Here is a 21,256-nt window from a genome sequence, read left to right on the forward strand (position 1 = left end):
TTCAGAGAAAAGCACTACTTATCTTGTGCATCACTGGTTTATTTTAATATAGCTTGCGCAAAAATAACATTTCCACATCAGCACATCAATCTTAGCCTCTTTTAATGTGTCCAGACTCTAGTATCAATTCGCATTATAGTAACTCTGAAACAAATCTTGGCTTTTACAAAATGTCTGAGGTAAGCATAATTTAAACAAAGCCCTAATTTTGGAAACATGAGAGATAAAATAAAAGCAGAGGACAAAATTAAAGATATAATGTAGATTCTAATTTTGCTTACAGTAATGTTTCTCAGCCTTGGTAGTCGATGTGTGGATTTCAGCTTCCAGAATTCCCTAGCCAGCATGCAGGCTGGACATCTAGGACAGGGGTGACAAACTGCTGGCCCATGGGGTGGCTGCGTCATGGAAAAACCACACCCACCCTATTGCCAGCAATGGGAAAAAAATCCGTGATATGTCACGACATGTCATGTGACATTGCGAGTTTGACACCCCTGTTCTTGGAGTTGAAATTCATGCATCGTCAAACTGCCAAGAATGAGAAACATTGGCTTAGAGCAATAGTAGTAGAGGAAGAAATGTTGCATGTTTTTTCCTGGAGTAAAAGCATCTTTTGAGAGATGGATTTTAGATCAGAAAAACAGCAAAAAGAATTAAAGGGTTTTCTTCCAGAGTAGTTGTTTGCACACCTGTTCAGAGTTCTTTTTTTTTTTTTTTGAGGAGTCAAGAGTTCCCAAATTCTTTGCCCTTACCCTTCCAAGTCTCTTCTAATCAAAATCTAATCATTCCTGCTTCACATCTCTTTTAAAGAGATTTTCAAGATAAAGAGATGAATGGATGACATGTTATTCTCTTCTTGGCTTCAGAAATTTAATCTATTTGCCCCAAGTTTTACTGTCATTTTTTTAATGATGAATTATTAGACTTTCAACAATTATACCCCACCCACATTTTTCCAGCTCCCATTTTTTGGATTCTGGACTACAGCATATTTTTACATTTCTTAGACTTTTCTCCCTGAGTTTTCATCAACCCCACACAAGAGAGAATAAAATCAGCTGCTCCTTATTCATTTATTTAAAACACTTTCATTCCCATCTGAAATATGAAAAATGGATTAAAGGCAAATATTTTTAAAAAAGCTCCCTCTCTGTATAAAAGGAAGATGATGGTGGAAGTAAATGAAAAATAGAACCCATCAAGCTTAAGAACAAGTTCTTAAAGAATAACAATGATTTGTGTATCAGATTTTCTCACCCAATGCACGTTTGTTCAACTCTTAGCAATGGCCACATAGGAAGGGAAAGGGAAGAGTTTTTTTTTTTGTATTACCGGTAATTTTTTTTTATTTTTTCCATTTATACATTATAAAAATTACAATACAATTTTGAAATAAAATAAATTCATAACCATTGGTGTGACCTGCCCACTCCCCCCAGGCTGCGTCCACCCTCTCTTAAAACGTTCCCTACTTCCCTCCTCTTTCTCACCTCCCATCCTACTCTCTTCCCCTCCCCCTCTCCTCTCACTGCCCTACTTCCTCTCTACACCTTCTCTCCTCTCATCCCTATCAGACCCATGAATGCAGCATAAGGGGAGTGCCCAGGCCACACCCCTATAAGCAACCATTATCTATATTAGACTTGCCCCCCACTTTTCCTTCCTCCCACCCCCAACCCCCCTCCCTTCACTTCCCAGAGCAGAATATAGGGTTAATAATAAGAAAATTTATAATAATAAAAAAAGAAAGAAAAAGAAAAAAAGGAAAAAGAAGAGAAAAAAGAAAATATCATACTTAACCTTTAACTCCAATAACCTCTAAAACAATTATCTATAATATTTACTATAATATTCATTCATAAAATAAATGAAACTTTTTAGTTCCATACTTTTTCTGACTATAATCTATCCATCTTCTCCATACAGTAATATATCTTTCTTGTGTATGATCCTTTAAATAAGCAGAAATTTTTGCCATTTCTGCAAAACTAGATAGTTTAAATATCCATTCTTCTAAAGTAGGCAAAGAATCTTTCTTCCAGTATAAACCTACTAATAGCCTTGCTGCAGTTAATAAGTTCAACATCAAAATAGTTTCTTTATCATTTAAGTCCACGAAAATACCCAATAAAAATAGTTGAGGAGTAAACTTTATCTTCCTTCTAAAAATCTTTTGAATGTTCCACCAAATCATAATCCAAAAAACCTTTACCTTTTTGCAATTCTACCAAATATGGAAATATGTCGCATCTTTATTACCACACCTCCAACATTTGGGCTGTATATTAGGGTACATACAAGATAATTTTTTAGGATTTAAATGCCATCTATAGAACATTTTATAAAAATTTTCTCTCAAATTTTGAGCTTGTGTAAATTTAACATTTCTAATCCAAATTGTCTCCCATAAGTCCAATGAAATCGGTTCCTGTATATTCTGAGCCCATTTAATCATACAGTCTTTAACCAATTCTGTTTCCGAGTCTAACTCTAATAAAACATTATAAATTCTTTTTATATGAGCCTGACTCTGATTTTTAATCTGAATAACCAATTGTTTATCTTCTAATGTTATTCCCTCTTTCTTATCCACAGTCCATCTATCCACTATTTGTAGGTATTGAAATCATGACTGTAGAATATTTTCTTGCCTTAGTACATCTAGGGATTTGAAATGCCAATTCGAACCAGACCAAATTAACAATTCTTTATACGAGATTTTATCAAAATTTGTCCCTTTGGAAGTTCCCTCAATTGCATGTCTGGGAATCCCCCAGATAGATATTTTATAATTTAATCTATAATAATACTTTTTCCAAACACGAAGTAGGGCATTCCTCAAAATATGTGATTTAAAAGTCCGATCGACTTTCTTATTGAAAATCAGGTATGCATGCCAACCATATATTAAATCCCAACCTTCCAAAAAAAGAGTATCCTTATTTGTTAAATTAAGCCAGTCACTTAACCAAGTTAAGGCGACTGCATCATAATATAATTTCAAGTTAGGTGCCTTAAGTCCTCCTCTTTCTCGAGCATCCTGTAAGATCTTAAACTTAACCCTTGGTTTCTTCCCAGCCCATATAAAATTGTTAATGCCCTTTTGCCATTCATACAAATTTGCCTCTTTTTTAAAAATAGGTATCATCTGAAACAAAAAAAGGAACTTTGGTAGAACGTTCATTTTTACAGCTGAAATTCTCCCCAACAATGACAATTGCAATTTTTTCCAATCTTTTAAGTCCTTTTGTACTTTTACCCATAATGGTTCATAATTGTTCTTATACAATTTTCCATTTAAAGCAGTTAAGTATACTCCCAAATATTTAACCTTTTTTACCATCTGGAAACCTGTAGCTTTAACCAAATTTTCCTTATCCTTAACTGACATATTCTTAGATAATATCTTAAGTCTTATAATTATTGACTTTAAAACCAGAAACATTCCCATACTGTGTTATAAGTTCTAGTAAACAATCAATCGCTTGATTCGGTTGTTCCAAAATTAAAACCAAACCATCTGCAAAAGCCCACAATTTGTACTCATTCTTCCTTATCTTTACACCCTTGACTACCTTTGATTCTCGAATCTGAATCAATAAAATTTCCAACGTTAAAACAAATAACAATGGGGATAATGGACATCTTTGTCTTGTCCCTTTTTCAATATTAAAATTCTCAGTCAATCCCCCATTTACAACAATTTGTGAAGATTGTTGCTGGTGTATAGCTTTAAGTGCATGTAAAAAATTATCCCCAAAATTCATTTTCTCTACCAATGAGAATAAAAATTGCCAATCTAATTGATCAAAGGCTTTTTCAGCATCCAGAAAAATGAAAGCCACAGGAATCTGGTTGTTCTTATCCAAATACTCAATTATATTTATAATTTGTCTAACATTGTATTTCATGTATCGCCCTGTTATAAATCCTGCTTGATCGCTATGAATCAAGCCCTTCATAACCTGCATTAATCTATTTGCCAAAATTTTTGCAAAAATCTTATAATCAACATTTAATAATGAAATTGGCCTATAATTCTTAGGCTCTGTGAGATCCTGATCCTCCTTCGGAATCAGTGATATAAAAGCTCTTTTCCAAGAAGGAGGAACTTGTGTACCCAACAAAATACTATTAAAAAGTTCCTTTAATGGCCCTATCATTTCTTCAGATAAAGTCTTGTAATACCTCGAAGTCAGTCCATCTGTTCCCGGAGACTTTCCAACCTTTAACTGCTTAATAGCTAAACCAATTTCCTCCACAGTAATTAAACAATACATCCCATTTCGTTGTTCCTCAGAAAGTTTAGGAAAATGCACTGATTGTAAATATTTATCTATATCCAAGCCCTTTATATTATCACTTGAATATAATTTTGTGTAAAAATCTAAAAAAACTCTTTTTAATCAAATTTTGCTGAAAAACCTCAGTACCTTTGTATTTTACTTTCTCTATAATTCTAGCTTTCTGTTTCTTTCGTAACTGATAAGCCAACCACCTCCCAGGCTTATTCGCATTACAAAAAGTATTATGTCTCATATACGACAGATTGGTAGCCACCTGATCTGCCATCAGCATATTAAATTGTTCCTTGAGCATCTTTATAGATACCTTTACGTTATTATCAGTTGGATTAAGAACAAACTCTTGTTCTTTTAATTTAATCTCTTCTTCTATTTCTCTGCATCTTTGTAACCCTTTTTCCCTAAAAACTTTATTCAATTGAATCAAAATTCCCCTCATATATGCCTTATTGGCATCCCAAACCATGGACATCGATATACCCTTATTCATATTTATAGCAAAAAACTCCTTTAAATGCTCTTTACATTTATGTACAAACTCTTCCCGAGTAAACAAATTCTCATTCAGTCTCCAGGGTCTTCTATTCCCATCTTCCAAATGTAGTTCCATCCACACCGGACTGTGATCTGACAAAGTCCTGGGGAAAATTTTCACCTTCCTCACTCTAGAAAGGAAATCACTAGTAATCAAAAAAAAGTCAATCCTTGAAAATGACTGATGTCTATCCGAATAAAAAGTAAAATCTCTATCACTTATATTCCTTTCTCGCCAAATGTCAATGAGCTCCAATTCTTCTTTCAAATTAAAAAATTTTTTAGGTAATTTGGTTTGGGTAAAAGTTTTAGAAGAGCTCCTTTTATCTATAGTTGAATCTAAAACCCTATTCCAATCACCCATCAAAATTACCGATTTGTAATCCAACTGGGATATCTTGCCATGCAAAAACTTGTAAAATTGTTTCTGTTGTTGATTGGGAGCACATAGTCCAACAATAAGAACTTTTTTGCCTTGTAATGATAGTTCCACAAAGAGATATCTTCCTTCAGAATCAGTCTCAATTAATTTAGATGAAAAATTTTTCTTCACATAAATTACCACACCCCCTTTTTTCCCTGGAGCTGGAGCAATAAAATGTGAACCCAAGCGAGGATTCATCAAAAATTTAGAGTCCTTCAGTGTTATATGAGTCTCTTGCAGACATATCAAATCATTGTTATGTTGTTTCAAATAATGAAAAACATTTCTTCGTTTCTGTGGCACATTTAGGCCATTAACATTCCAGGTCAGAAACCTGGCCATCTCCACCGGCCTGGAGCCTCTGGAGCATGCCTGCAGATCAACTGTCGAAGATCTTTTTGGTCTTTCCCCTCCCACAGGCTCTGTAGTAACCATACCTTCAACTTTATCACCACTCTTCTGCTGCTGCTCTTTTTCTTTACGTTTATGGGCAGCTCGTGTCATCTTTTACTCTTTTATCTCAAGATTCTGTACAGGTTGTTCCATGACCATCATTGATGAGGCTCCTGCCACAACAGGCTCTTCCATTAACCTTGTTTGTGGGGGTGACGACGATCTTGCCTTTAAGATAGAATGATGAAAATCTCTTGCCTTTGAAACTGTGGTTAATCTATGACGTATCCCATCATAATTCACTACTATTCCTCTTGGAATCTCCCATCTAAACTGAATTTGATGATGTTTTAACTCATCAGACAGAAAAGTAAAGTCTTTTCTGCCTCTTAAAATTTTGGGAGGTATTTCTTTTAGAATTATCACATCTTGATCTGCAATTTGAAACTTTTGTTTATAAAAAGCCTGTATAATTTCATTACGAATAAATCTTCTGGAAAAATAGATGACCACATCTCTTGGTAAATTTCTCTGTCTAGCAACCCGTGAGTTAACTCTAAAAAATTTTCCTATCTCATTCCCAATTATTTCAGGCCTCCAGCCAAGATTAAGAGCAATATCTTTCACAATAAGCATCTTTAAGTCCTCCTGAAGATTTTCTCTCAACCCCCTGATACACAATGCATATTCCATCTCTCTATATTGTGAAATAATTTGTTCATCCTGTGTAATTTCTATCTTGTTCTCCACCTCCTCCATTCTGGATTCCAATCTTGTTGCATTTTCAGTAATCTCCTCCATTCTGTCGTCAATCCTTTCTATATGCAGAGCAAGGCCCTGAAAAGCCAAAAGGATATCTTCCCTAACTTGCTTGTTTTTTTTCTCCAATAATTCTTCTGTAATAGCCCTCTCTGCAGTTATAAGATCTTTTACTTCCTCCTTAATATCCAAAGCATGCTTTTTTAAAGGTTCTTGTAAATCTTTAAGAGAAATTGCAGGAGGAGAGGGTGGAGGTGATTTTGGTTTCTGAGAAACAGTCTGAGTCATTGGGGAAGAGATAGTGGCTTTAAGAGCAGGAAGCAGGCGTTTTGAAGCCATTTTCTTAAATTCCAAGAAGAAAGATTCTTGTCTTTAAAAAAATCACAGTTCTTTTGAATGTTCTTTAAAAAAATAACAAGGAAAGAAGAAAGGAAAAAATAAAAGCCAAGTTCTTGCTTCTATATTTAAAACATTAATCTGTATCCAGGTTTTAACTTTATAACGCAAATCAAAGAAGAAAGACAATCGCCATTTTGCCTTTCACTTTCCCTTTCTTCAAAAGGGAGAGTGAACAATAAAAAAAAAGAAGAGGGTACTTGCTGGAGTTAAAGACACCATCAATCTTAAGCGCAATTTCTCCTGGTCTGCTCCATCTGCTTTTAAGTACTCACAAGCGGCTAAAATAAGCAGATGTGGAAGCAGCAGCTTGCTTCATCCCAGAACTTCGGGACGAAGGCTTCCTGGAACGCGGAGATGCTCAGGCTCCGAGGGAGCTCTACCCTCTGATCCCCAAAATTGTAGGGATGCAGGAGAGCTCTTTACCTGAGAGCTTTCCTCCTCCCTTTTTCCCAGGGAGGAGATTCAAGCCATGGGACAGCTGATTGTCAAAGTCCCGCGGCTTTTAAACGAACCAGGAACGGGCAGCTTTGTAAAAAGCTGCCATCGTCATCGCTGAAACCACCGGAAGTCTGGGAAAGGGAAGGTTGATTTAAAATATCATCAGTTAGATATGCTTCAATGAAAGAAAGAGTCTGATCTAACTGATATTCTGAAAAGAATGATGGAATCACCTTTATCTAATTCCAGCTGAGACTACAAAATATAACAATTGTCTATCGCTCATCTCGTTGATAAATAAGTGAGTTGGCCTCAACTGATGGGAGAGAGTAGTTTAAACAGGCTGGAAGTAAAGGAAGTTAAATCTTGGCACAATGGGAAATTACAATGTAGCAGTGTTTCTCAGGCTTGGCAACTTTAAGATGTGTGGACTACAACTTCCAGAATTTCCTAACCCTCTGGCTAGGGAATTTGGGGAGTTGAAGTCCATACATCTTAAAGTTACCAAAGCTGAAAAACATTGGTGTAGCAGTAAATTTAATTGGCACCAAACTCCATACAAAAGCATCCTTCCTGCCTTTTCTCTGTAGCTCCTGCATGATTTCCCAGATGAATTACGAGCTGATATTACTATGCACTTGAACAAGGACATTCTGCAGTTGCCGTTGTTTGAGAGTGCCAGCCGTGGCTGCCTACGGGCTTTATCCCTGCACATCAAGACCTCATTCTGCGCACCCGGCGAGTATTTATTACGTCAGGGAGATGCCCTGCAAGCAAATTATTTTGTGTGCTCAGGATCCTTTGAAGTCCTCAAGGACAACATTGTGCTGGCCATTTTGGGTAAGGCCCAGGAAGAAGAGTAGGCAATACAGCATCCATTTGGGCAGGGAGTAATAGTTGCTGGGTCGGGGGACAATGGGGACTAAACAGTAGTCCAGATTTGGAGCTTGTGCTCATTTTCTTTTAGCACAAAGAAACTTTACAAAACATTTTCCAGGGGCATTTTCCTCATGACATTGCTTCCCTCTCATTGTAAATCTACTAAGTCCATTCCATTATTCCAATTTAGAAGCAGTTTCTTACTTCTTTTGATACAAAATATTCCATGTGGATTAGGGAATCTTCTACATGGAACAAAAAAAACCCCTAATACAGTCTGAGGAACCCTTCTTTCTTGTTTTTGTTTCCGGTTTTTTTCTATCTCTTTTTTGTCAAAGTGAAATTGTAATAAATATTTCTCACTAAATGCAAATACCAGATGTAAATCTGTTTAGCATAGCTGTGGAAAAAAATGGTAAGAACAGAGAAAGCAGGCAATTTAGAGTTATTATAATTATAATAAAAATCAAAAACAAAGAAAGAATAACAATACAATCCATCTTCAGCAGGCAAAAGTCTTGTCCCAAGGTCCAGACAGTGTTTGCATTTGAACTTTGTGATAAACTGTGATTTACTTAACTATGGAATGATTTAGCAAGAGTGGCCTAAGCTCACACATTCCATTAAGTCATCAATCATGATTTACATATTACGGAGGACAACCCAAAACTCTAAACGAAAATCAAGCAAATTATTTGATGGCTTTGCATAACTTGTGAGCCACTCATTCTATGACTTTGAAACATTGTTTGAGTATACAAAGGCAAAGGCAGCAATAACCCCTCTGCCTCCTATCCCATTCATACATATCCCAAACCTTAACTTTTTGTAGGTAAAGGAGATCTCATTGGTGCTGACCTGCCCAGTAAAGACCAAGTCATCAAGACCAATGCAGACGTCAAGGCACTGACCTACTGTGACCTGCAATACATCAGCCTACGTGGACTTTTTGAGGTTCTGGAGTTGTACCCTGAATATTCTGCCAAGTTCATGGCAGATATCCAGCAGGACCTCACTTTCAACTTACGTGAGGGTAGTGAGATTGAGGTAGGTAGATATGGATGACATTGCCCTGTGCCTCTAGCTCTTCATCCTGGCAGAGTGAGTCATTCTAAGTGAAGATCATTTGACTTCCGCAGGAATTTTCTTTGTCCAAGCCACTAAACTCCATGCTTCCACTCTGACAGCTCTGGAAGAGCTCTTCTATGTAATAATGGAAAGGAAGTTCTCTGCTTCCTTTACATTTTGTCTCTATCCCACAGCCTTATGCAAGTAGAACAGGAAAGGGGGATTTGATTTTATTCCATATTCTATGTGTTTACCATAATTATGCAGACCAGTGTTTCTCAGCTTTCACAACTTTGTGATATGTGGACTTCAGCTCCCAAAATTCTCCAGTTAATATTCTTGGTTGCTGTTCTCACAATTCAACAAAATGTTGGAAAGAAATTACATACAGTATATAAGCCCATTCCCTCTTGGTTATGTTATCCAGAGCAAAGGATGTATAGCCCACTCTGTTTCCTCAATTGCACAATTTATAGAGATAGACATCAGATGTAGAGAGACTAGGAACATCCACTATACATTACTTCATTACATGGAAGAAAATGCATAGTGAACCTGCTATAATCAAGGATTCCTATGTTAAGCATATCTTCTCTTCTCTTCTCTTCTCTTCTCTTCTCTTCTCTTCTCTTCTCTTCTCTTCTCTTCTCTTCTCTTCTCTTCTCTTCCTGAGACGCAATAATGCCACAGGTCTGGCATAGTTACATTTGATATTGCTGCTATATCTGAAAGTGGCCATATAGTTTATACAAATTTCACCTAATGAAAGCTGCAATGGTAGTTTTAAATTCCTGACAATCTAGGAATGAGACTTCAGGCCCTTAAGGTTTGCCATTAAGGGTTTCCAAATCAATTTGACAATTTAACTTTTGATGCAAGATCAAGGATTTTACTTACAGGAACATTTGCACATACCCAGACAAAGGCTATATCTGAACTCAGTCTAAATCTAAAATCTCAAATGTCTCATGCAGCAGGAGAATTTAGAATTCATTTCTAGGAAATACCTAAGCTCTGCATGCCATGGTCTAAAAAGACTTTTGTTGAGAGTAGAATCACTTATCTAATCAATGGGAATAGGTCTTACATAGATGGTCAGAAAATAAATTAGAGGGTTTTAAATATGGGCTAGTTCTGGGGGAGGCAACCTTGGCTCTTTTATGACTCGTGGACCTCAACTCCCAGAATTCCTGAGCTAGCATGGAATTCTGGGAGTTAAAGTCCACTAGTCATAAAAGAGCAAAGGTTGCCTACCCCTGGGCTAGTTGGAAGCATTTGGAAATATATATTCAGCTAGTTTGAAGCTATACATAAAGTAAATAGAATTGTCTTGCAGCTGCTTTCAGTATATTGATATTCCAAGTGGTGGTGCTGTGTGTTGTCCTGATGACTATCTATTCTTATCTTGACTAGCAATCTTTAATAGCTTTATTTTGCATCAAAATGTCTAGGCACAGAATTTTTAACTGTTTTCAGCTAATGAGCATATTTTGAATTTGGGAAACTTGCTATCTATGTTGCCCTTCCTTCCTTCCTTCCTTCCTTCCTTCCTTCCTTCCTTCCTTCCTTCCTTCCTTCCTTCCTTCCTTCCTTCCTTCCTTCCTTTTATAGGTCACTTACTCCACAGATTCTAGGTAGCTTTAACTGGAAATAATGAAATCCTACCAACATCAAAATAGAAAAGATGAATTACCTAATAATTCTATTAATTCTACACTTCCCCAGACAGTTATCACCAAATCTTCAGACCCTCTTCTCCCAAGGCTTGTTGGAAGAGAACATTTTGCACTGTCTTCTGAAAGGCATAGTATGCTCCCATGTACTAGCATGTACTGTCCTTACCTTAGGGAGTTATGCTATTGAAAAGGCTTCTTTCCAAGAATGCTCCCCACTAACAACTCAAGGGAACAACTCTCAAGACTACTTTCTCAGCCAGGAGAGTACAGGCAGGCAGGTTCATCTAGGACCAGCCAATCAACCAAAAGTAATCTAACCTATTTTGCTTTGCTTTATAACAGTCAGTTTTCCTTTCTCAAAAACTAGGTTTTATATTTTTAGACTTCTCTGTAGCAGTGATTTAAACCTGTGATTATTTTTAATTTATTAGAGGGGCCTTGCCCCCCCCACAAGTTGTATAGGACTAACATGATGTAATTCATAACTGATAACTTCTTTTTTCTAACTCCTTCTAATATTTTAATGTAGCCTATGGACCCCTCTCTGCCTTCACCTGTCTGGTATGATGACACTTTTGTGTCATCATACCAGATGTATGATGTATTCCTATTAGGCTGTTTGGTAGGAATGAGAGCAATTGGTGAGAGAAGAGAAAATTATATTGTAAGACACTAGTCCTCAAGCAGCAATATTCTAGCATCTGATGGTTGTATTGTTAGCCAGTTATGCCATCCAGTCTCTATGTTCAGCTGGTAGCTATTGGGTTCCCTAGGCCAAACTCACAATAAATCTTAATCCCCTAACTTCACAAATCATTTAATTTGATTGCTAAGCTTCACAAATCATTTAATTTGATTGCTTATCTTAAATAGATGACATGGAGCAGCTAGATAACAATGTTCATGAAGCCAAATGGAAGAGCATTTTTTTTTTTTTTTTTGTAGAGGTTGCTATTCCCATCTTATATCTACAGTGGTTTAACCATAGAGCATGGAATAACAGGGTTGGAGCCTGTTCTTCTTCCTATCTTTCACATGGTTCAATAGAGTCCTTTACCTTGTGCTTCATAACCTTGAAACCAAATAGTTGTTGGCATAAATGACATCTCTGTCCTGTGAATGCTGGTCCTCAGTTTTTATAGTATCAGTTATTATTGCATCACCAGTGCAGAAAATTATCTCTCCTGAAGATCATTGCTATGTTATTTGATTTCTTGATAATGACTTTGATGTAGTTTGTGTTGAAGAAACTGGCTGTTTGATAATTCAGAGAAGAGATTGCATAATACACTAGTGCCAAAAAGCCCATAAACACCCCCCCACACACAAAGGATTGGTTTGTAAAAAGTAATTAATTAAATCTTTTCATGTTCTTATTTTTGTTTTTCTTCCAGGGGCTTCTCCGATTTTCCAGATCCCCACGTTTATCCCAGGTAACTTGATGTTTATACTGAGGAAAAAAAGTAGGCAAAGTTTTTTCATTGGATTATGGTGAATTTTGAGGAGTTGTGTGGATGTGAATGAAATTCTGCACTGGGAATACTGAGAGTTATAGTCCAATAAATTTACAGAAATGATATTTAGGATCATTGGCATAAATATAGTGAAACTGCAGAAATAACCATCTTGGAGCCCCTGTACAGTAGGTAAGAGGAAACAAGTGATGGAAGAGACACCATAGCTATCACCTCATCTGCTTTTGTTCTAAAGTCAGCTATCATTAACTAGATGGTAGAAAGCAAGTAAAAGGGGGGGAGTAATATTTTGGGGGACTAGGAACATGAGGAAAAACCCTCATAAGGACAAGTCCATTATAGCTGTGATGACAGAATGGATGAGGAGATGGTATGACTTTTTTCTTCCATTTCCTTTGCCTGTTGCATTAGCTATGGGATTATTTAGCCCTGAATACTGGGGGCAAGGGGTAATTTGAGAAGTTTCCTTTGTGGCTCAGAGAGTTGTACTTATAATCCTGTCTAGGCCTTTGAATTTAACTCCTTGTCAGTGTAGAAATCCATATTAAAGTTTCAATGCATCTGAAGAGTACCCAGTTGCAGAAGAATGACATAGAAGATTTTCCGGACCGATGAACAGTGACACATAAGGATATTCTGGAAACTTCCTCTCATCATGACCTACCCAGATGAGGGCATTCAGACATGGCATCTTTTTTTAATCAAACAATGACATGGGTTTGGTTATTTGATGTGGTCTTATCCTATTTCAGGGTACTGTAATGATATTTCAAGTTTCATTGCCTATAATTGTTATCTTCCATCCAAAATAAAAATTTGTAAGACAAAGTTGGCATTAAAAGCCCTATATTTTATAGTGAACTGAATTCTTGTGTTAGATTGTGAACTAGTATGAATTTGAGTTCAGATCTTGATCCAGAATTGCTTCTGTTCTCATAAAATTTATTTTTCAAGTGTTGGGTTAGCATATAAATTTATTTCATGTCTACTCTTAGTTTTGTTCATACAATTATTTGTCTTCATCTTGGTTACCACAAAATTATAAAATGGGGAAAAATTGGCTAACCTTCCAAAATCAATATCTATACTCTGAAAGTTATAAAAAGTGGGATATGATGATAAATGAGCATTTGAAAACTAAGGACATATTCATGCACAAATTGCTTACTGGAGTTCATTTATATTTCAACAGTAACACTTTATATATTCACAATGCTGGATTCTGATTACTCAGAACAAGTAATCATTTTCTGGTTTCCATCTTACACTGAATCATAAATTATCCAATTGGGCTTGTGTTTAGATAATGCTGCATGTTAAGCTATTCAAAGTTAACAAACACAATCTTTAGAACATTAGAAAATTGAGCATGTTCTAAGAACCCAGCTAGTGTGTGAGAAAAATTTAAAGTAAAATAGGCTTCATTAATCTACACATTTTTCTTCCCACCTGGCCAGCCTCATCTTCAAAGTTGTGCTACTGCCGCTGAGAAGACCCTACCTTCCATCCAGGAGTACAGTGAGGACTCTGAGGACTTCTTTCAGCCTTCACCTGCCACAATCACACGTCGAAAAATCATGTTGCCCAACCTCAATAGCCCAGTAAGGCGGGGTTCACTCAGCAGTCTTCTGGGAGATGATTTGCGTCAGTTCTCTGCCCTGAGGAGAACTTGTCGGTCTCCAGTCCGCTGCAACCGGGTCCACAGTCCTTCTCCACAATGCCGTCAGGAGGAGCGACATTTTGACAGTGACGGTCTCATTGGCCAGAAGCCTAGCAAACTTCTCATTCCCTCTCTCGCACACTGCGGACCTCCAGACCTCAGCCCCAGGTAAGAGGGCCTCATCATGATCCTTGATTTAACTCATGAAATATGTATATATAATACACCATATGTTCTTGAGCATTTGTTCCATTAGTGTGGATTGGACACATAGAAGAGATTCGATCCAAATACAAAGTTCTGTTTTAACCTTAACTAGCACCTTACATTTCTTTAGTTTTAGAAATTTTGGCCCAAATGCAAATCATGATCTAAATGATTCTATTACTTCCAAGATTTAAAAAATAATAATTTGGTCAAATTGATTTCAATTTCTAGGGAAATTTATTTCAGAGATATAGAATGCCAAATATCAGATAAATATGTGAATGGGCTTTGGATTTTGTTGTATTTTTTTTTTCACGAATGCTGCCTATATTTGTTTAGCAGAAGTGGGATAAATTTGCAGGCATAGCTGCCCCCTATAGCAAGGATCAAGCATGTCAAATTTAATTTTGATAGATTCAAGATCTTTATGAACAAGAAGGTTTTACCGAGGATTATCAAAAGAGAATACCTTGGGGAAAAGATTGTTATAAATATGGAATATGGGAGAAGTAGTCTTAGGAAGCCTTCAAAATTTCAGATTTGTTGGTTAATTATGATGTAATTGTGAAAACCATCAGGGATGGTTTTATCACATTCTATTTCTATGGTTTCGTTTGGCAGTTTGTATGAAAATGACTCTATCTATCTATCTATCTATCTATCTATCTATCTATCTATCTATCTATCTAGCTATCTAGCTATCTAGCTATCTATCTATCTATCTATTTAGATTTGGCATCACCCAATTCCAGAACAACTCTTAGACATGCATCTCAGAAGGGAATGTGTGGGAATTTTGGAAGTTATGATAACTGATAATGAATAATGAATAATTATTTTCTGTAGTTAGTAATGTATCAGAAGTTCTATTGGGTAGGGATTATTGATTTGAACATATGTCATTGTGCAAGCTAATGATTTAGTGTGGATCCCATAGATTGCAGCAATATTCTTTTAACACTTTTGCTCCAGGCTGATAGAATTAATAAAGAAAGTCAGCATTATCTGAGAGCCTCCATAAACCTCTTTGTAACTTAGTTTATTCAAGGCTTAGAAATATATTACTCTACTGCCTCCTTCTACTTCTGATTTTACATTTTCCTTATATGATCAGTTTAGCAGAAAAGGTATTATTTGTTTAGATCTGTTCTAGTACAAATTTCTACATCACTAACAATGCACCAGGAAAGCTAGAAACTTTGGGATTTGGCCAAATGCATGCATACTCTTGTATGTTGTTCTTTAAGATACAGATAAATACTTTCTTGAGTCAAATCAGCAGATGTGAATTCTAGTCCCACCTTAGATATGAAAGCCGGCTGGGTGACTTTGGGCAGTCACTCTCAGCCTAAAACACCAGGCTCAGCCAACAAGCAGGTCAGTCAGTTGCTGGTGTAACCAATGGATCAACATTCAGTTGACCTCCACTCCCCCAAAACAGACCTGCACTAATAGGCAAAATGCTAGGAAGAAAAAAAATCTATGTGCTTTTCTTGACAGCAAGGTAGAAGTGGTTTGCCACTTACTTTAACAAGGATGTTTTTCCAACATCCCAGTCTAACCCACAGCCCTGGTGGTTTCCAAGGCAAATATTAGCCATCTCTGGTTTTACTTAGTTTTTTTAAACCAGTCAAAGATGATTGGGTGCTTCTGTGTAGCTCCTACTGAGCTCATTCTTGATCAGGTGGCCCTTTATGGTAATGTTTTTTTAAATAATATCCTTAAGGTCAGGGTGTCAAACTGCCGGCCCATGGGCTGGATGCATCATGTGGAAGCCTTGCCCACCCCATTGCTGGCAATGGCAAAACTGTCCCGATTCGTTGCACGACATCATGTGACATCATGAGTTTGACATGTCTGCTTTAGGTCATGCTCCACTTTAATTAGCCAGCAAAAATGATTATGCCATTTGGCTTTTCTGTCACATGTGCCAAATATCTTGGGTCAGCATTGCCTAGATTATAATTTTTCATCTCTTTGTGTGGGTATCTGTGTGGATATATATATCTCTGCCCCCATTCAAAGTCTGCTTTCCATCTTCATATGAATGAGTAATTTTTCTCAGTGGGTTATATGGTATTCAGGTTTGGATAATACATTATCCATTTGATTAACAATGTAGATCTGAGTTGCAAATCAATTATGTGTGTTTTGTACACAAGGGCAGAACACCAGTTATCATAGGGGGCACAAAGGAAATAATGGAGAAAGGTGGCTTGTATTCTTTATGCTCAACTTCTTATTCATAGAGAGAAAGTTTCTGAATGTGGAGGCTTTACTTTTTGTCCCATAATTCTTGGCTGATTCCCTGTTCCCACCTCTCTAGAATTGTTGATGGCATTGAAGATGACAGTGGAACATCAGAGACACAAACATTTAGTTTTAATGTGGAACAAGCCCAGCAGACTTTGGTGCAGGATCCTATGATAACAGGTAACCTAGACAACTGAAGAGAGGTTCTTTACAGGTTCTTTACAGATCAGAAGCTACTTATACATTAACCATCATTACTCATTAAAAAATATTGTAGAGTATTACTTATTTCCTCTGAACTCAAAAGAGGGTCAACATGGCTCATTTTCAAATAATTTAAATTAGTCACCTCTTTTTAAAAAATAATTTTATTTAAAATTTTAATTACAATAGTAAGAGATAATGCAAACTGAAAAAGGGAAGAAAGGAAAGAAAAAATGCATGAATACAAAAAAGAAATAGAAAGGGAGGGATAGAGAAAATAATCCTAAGAAAGCAATTTCCCAATGTCATCAATGTAAATATTAATAATTTCACTATCTCTTCACCTTCTCTTAATTAACAGATATAAAACACATATATAAGCAAATCAGTAGAAATGTCTCCTCTAATCCAAGTATCAGCAAAAGATCAACCAGAGCTTTAAAATAATAATAATTATTAACAAATTTATTTGCCACCCATCTCACGCTTCAAGGCAACTAAATAATAACATCAACACATACAAAACTCACCATTCCCTATCTCTATTCCTCACTGTAAGCAAATTCACATTTAGAAGGCATAAAGTGGTCCCAAGTATCCTAGTGTAAACAAAAGACTAAAATTTAATATGATAAAGAGGGACAGTTTATCCTTTTAAGAGAAAAAGCTCAAAAATATCCCTTACTTCAAATGGAAAAACAATTAGATACAAAGCCAATTTAAGTGCTATGAAATTAGGATAAAATAACTGTAGAGAAATAGACTTAAACACCATGTTAACTGTAAGCAAATCCAATAGACAACATGCTTCTATTGCAGCTATCAGCTGCAATAGAATTTCCAATAACATGTCCATTCAAATAAATATTCTATAAATATTTATATTTTATTAATTAGTTAATTAATTAATTTTATATTTATTTTATTTTAATCTGATTATTTAATATACTTATATTCTATAAATATTCTATATTTAGAAGGCATAAAGTAGTCCCAATATCTTAGTACAGGAGTCCCCAACCCCTGGTCCAGGATCAGTACCGGGCTGCAGCATTCCAGCAACCGAGCTGCACAAACAAGCAAAACCCTATCCGCGGGATGCAGGCAAAACACAAAACCACGCCCCTCCCCCCAGTCGGCAGAAAAACCTCTCTCCCTTTAACCGGTCCCTGGTGCCCAAAAGATTGGGGACCTCTGTCCTAGTATAAACAAAAGACTGAAATTTGACATGAGAGGAAAGGATAATTTCCTCTTTAAAGAGAACAAACTCACAAAAATTCCTTACTTCAAATGAAAGGACAGTTACTGTAGACACAAAGCCAATTTAAATGCTATCAGAATAGGATGCATAAAGCAAGTTAGAGAAAAAATGCTTAAACACTAACTATAAGCAAATCACATTATTTTTATAATCCAGATGCCAACAAATCAATATGCCCCATTTCAACCCTGATCAGATAAACTAAGTTTGTGTTCCTTCTTTTTACATAAAATGATGTTACTCATTAATCCATTCAGATGATTATTGATTTTTGTTTTAAATTTCTTCAAAACTTTAAATAGACCAGCAAAACAAATATTCTAATTGCCGTGATTGACAATTGTATTTCCTTCTTAATTTTTAAGGCATCCAATGTTTTTTAATGTCCATTGACAAGTTCTTGTTTAAAGTTTTGTTCATATTGTTCTCAAAACTTTGTTGCATATCTTTTTCTGAAGCATTTTCTATGGGGAATAGACTGTTCCTAAGAAGACATAACACAGCTTACACTATTGATTCAGTGTCCTGATGCAGTTCCTCAAAAATGTCTCTGAACACCATTATAAGTTGCTTGTCTTTTTATGTCTCCAATATCTAAAAGTTTTTCTTTCCTATAAAAATGCATTTATTCTTTAAAAGTAATTTCAAAGTCTTAATATTCAAAACCCAATATTCCATTGTTTCTGAGATTTTCATTGTTCAAAAGTTTCTGTAACCAAAATCTTGTCCTGCTTTTTGCTGTTTATTTTAAATTTTTAAAGATTACAAAGATATATCTCATACATTAATTAGAGATTGAAGGCACTCACCTGGTGTTTCCAAACTTGTCATTTTGAAAGTTCATAACTTCTTTAAAGCAATTAACAGGCAATTTCCAAAAATGATTATCAAGAGAACTGCGAAAACAGAGTCCTTTAAAAGGCTACATTCGAGGCTGGAGTAAATATGGCAAATTCTCTCTCCTCCTGGTTATCCCATGCTTTGCAAGTGTCCTCAAAACAAACAACTGTATGCAACATAGCTTGGGTGATCCATGGATCTCTCTTCATCCAGAGAAAGTTGAAGCAATGATCTACTCATCAGCTCCCTGTTCTTAGTTGCTAATGTTGGCTCCATTATTTACAGAGCCATTTTCTGCATGCCTTTCTTCCCTGGATTGAACTAGTCATTCTATATAGTTGTATTTTAATACTTTACTTGTAAAGGTTCAGTGTAATGTTGGGATACCATTTTGCAAAAATGTTGCATATTGCATCTCAAAATGGGCAATATTACACATGAACCTACATGCAAAGAACAGGATATTACTATAATGAAGAAATGTTGTACAGTATATATTTTAGACAAGTTCAAATTAAAAAAATATAAACTGAGATATGAACAAATCATTTGATTGTTTTTTTTTTTGCCTTTTCTTTTCCTGGGAGGACCCATTAGAAACTCCTCAATTAAGTAAATTGAACTAATTGAAAAACTACAGTTAATAACTTTGGAAACAGCCTAATTATTAAAATATCCTTAAAATATGGAACATTTCTGGACTAGATTTTTAATATGCTTTTGTCCTATCTCAATCATAGAATTTTAATTGAGCTTATAAATAAATAAATAATAATTTTATTACGGTCATAGACCAGCAGTAGACATCACTTTTTACAATATATTAAGAAAAAAATAAATAAAATAAAAATAGTACTGACATTAATAGTAAATAATAACATCCCTGTTAAGAAAATACATGATCTCAAAATGTTGGGGTCACTCCTAGTTTACGTGAGTGGAAAGCCGATAAGTGTGTGAGTAAATATAATGTTCCAAAAATTATTAGAGATATCTCCAAAAAATTGGCGCAAGTTGACAGCTATAAATCTGTAACCAATTATTTTCTTGTAGACATTGCCGCAATACAGTATTTTGCCACTGCATGCGTGATAGAAGGGCTTGGAGGAGAAAGCCTACATAAAAATTGTCTGCCCTCCCTGGCAATCTCTCTAATAAGGGGAGAATATATGCTGACCTATAAACTTGATATAACTCACAGTACAATAAAACATGTGAGATGTCTTCGACTTCTCCTTTACCACATATACATACTCGTTCTGCTATTGGTGGTCTCTTATACCTGCCCTGGAGGAGTGTTGAGGGAAAAATGTTAAATTTGTCTCTGAAGAAAGCTATTCTTTGTTTTGGGAAGGTCAGATCATTCAGATATCTTGCCGATTCCCACACACCCTGTTTGATTCTACCCCTACTGTGGCGAGGCAACCTATTTAGTTCTTCTTGGAACTCCATGTCCTTCATTCTATTGAATACTACTTGCTTTGCTTGGTCAAAGCCTAGAGACATTAAGAATACTGAAGAGAGCCCATAAGAGCTCAGTTTATGATCTATTGCCTGCTTCCAGGAGGAAGGGAAGATGTCAGTCAGCACTAACAAGGACAGTCCCTCTGGAAAGAAATGCATTTTAAGCCAGTAAATGATCATCATTTTCCAGGCTCTTACCTAGATTTTCTAATTGAGCTTAGAAAACATAATTTCCTTTTTAAATCTCCCACATTTTTCCAACCATCCTTCTTTTTTATTATTAACTTTTTCCATTCCCAATCCCCTAAGAAGAAAAAGACAAATTGTCTATAAAGATAATTTTGATTAGCAATGCTAAGATCCCCAAATCTGGAAACATCCATGTTTTGATAAGGGTACAAGCAAATTTAGAGTGGGATAACACTTGGTTTGCATCTTTTTTTTTCTATCTAAAATTTGGCCTCCAATATTTTCAGGAAGCATAATACTAATCTTATATTGACATCAGAGGTGAGGAATATGGGTGGATACTTGACCCTAAAAGTCCATGACCACAGTCTCGATTTAGTCTCTACAAATATGAAAAATCATCTTATGAAAAGCAGCAATTTGTCATCAAATTATGATGTGTAATCTTGAAGGTAGAATGGACAAAAATGGAACTGGATGGACAATGGGTTACCTGAATCTGGCTGATTTCAAATCTTTTCATCATTGCTTTACAAATCTGATAAAACAGAAAACAATAGGTAACGGAAGACTTTCTGTTTGTTTGGAAAGGGAGAAACCCAAGGAATATACAGCCAATTGTACTTTGCTTACTCAGATAGTTCTCTATGTTTGCTGCTATTGTAAACAACAAAAAAGAGAAGAAAAATTATAATCATATTTAAAAATACAATAGTACAAGTTAAAGACTTTTAATTTTAATATTAAAAATGAGGGATAACTAGAAAGCCAGATATGTTCTACATATTTGTAAATATCCTTACAAAACAAATGCAGATGAAACTGA

At 35.8% G+C, this 21,256-nt stretch overlaps 1 protein-coding gene across 3 annotated transcripts in view; it reads left to right on the forward strand.

Annotated features, from left to right (window-relative positions):
- The window catches only part of KCNH4 (potassium voltage-gated channel subfamily H member 4), a 66,254-nt gene that overhangs the window by 36,753 nt on the left and 8,245 nt on the right, over positions 1–21,256 (forward strand). For 2 of the 3 annotated variants that reach the window (XM_039347248.1, XM_039347250.1), the window contains 5 exons: positions 7,845–8,094; positions 8,966–9,180; positions 12,272–12,310; positions 13,810–14,180; positions 16,546–16,652. In XM_039347248.1, coding sequence (XP_039203182.1) covers positions 7,845–8,094; positions 8,966–9,180; positions 12,272–12,310; positions 13,810–14,180; positions 16,546–16,652 — 982 coding nt within the window. Of the gene's footprint in view, positions 1–7,844; positions 8,095–8,965; positions 9,181–12,271; positions 12,311–13,809; positions 14,181–16,545; positions 16,653–18,395; positions 19,313–21,256 lie in introns of those variants that run through there. The other variant, XM_039347249.1, reaches the window with a different exon arrangement.

Source organism: Crotalus tigris, unplaced genomic scaffold, assembly GCF_016545835.1.
Source record: "Crotalus tigris isolate CLP2741 ecotype Arizona unplaced genomic scaffold, ASM1654583v1 scf7180000018057.1800818, whole genome shotgun sequence".
NCBI classification, from domain to species: domain Eukaryota; kingdom Metazoa; phylum Chordata; class Lepidosauria; order Squamata; family Viperidae; genus Crotalus; species Crotalus tigris.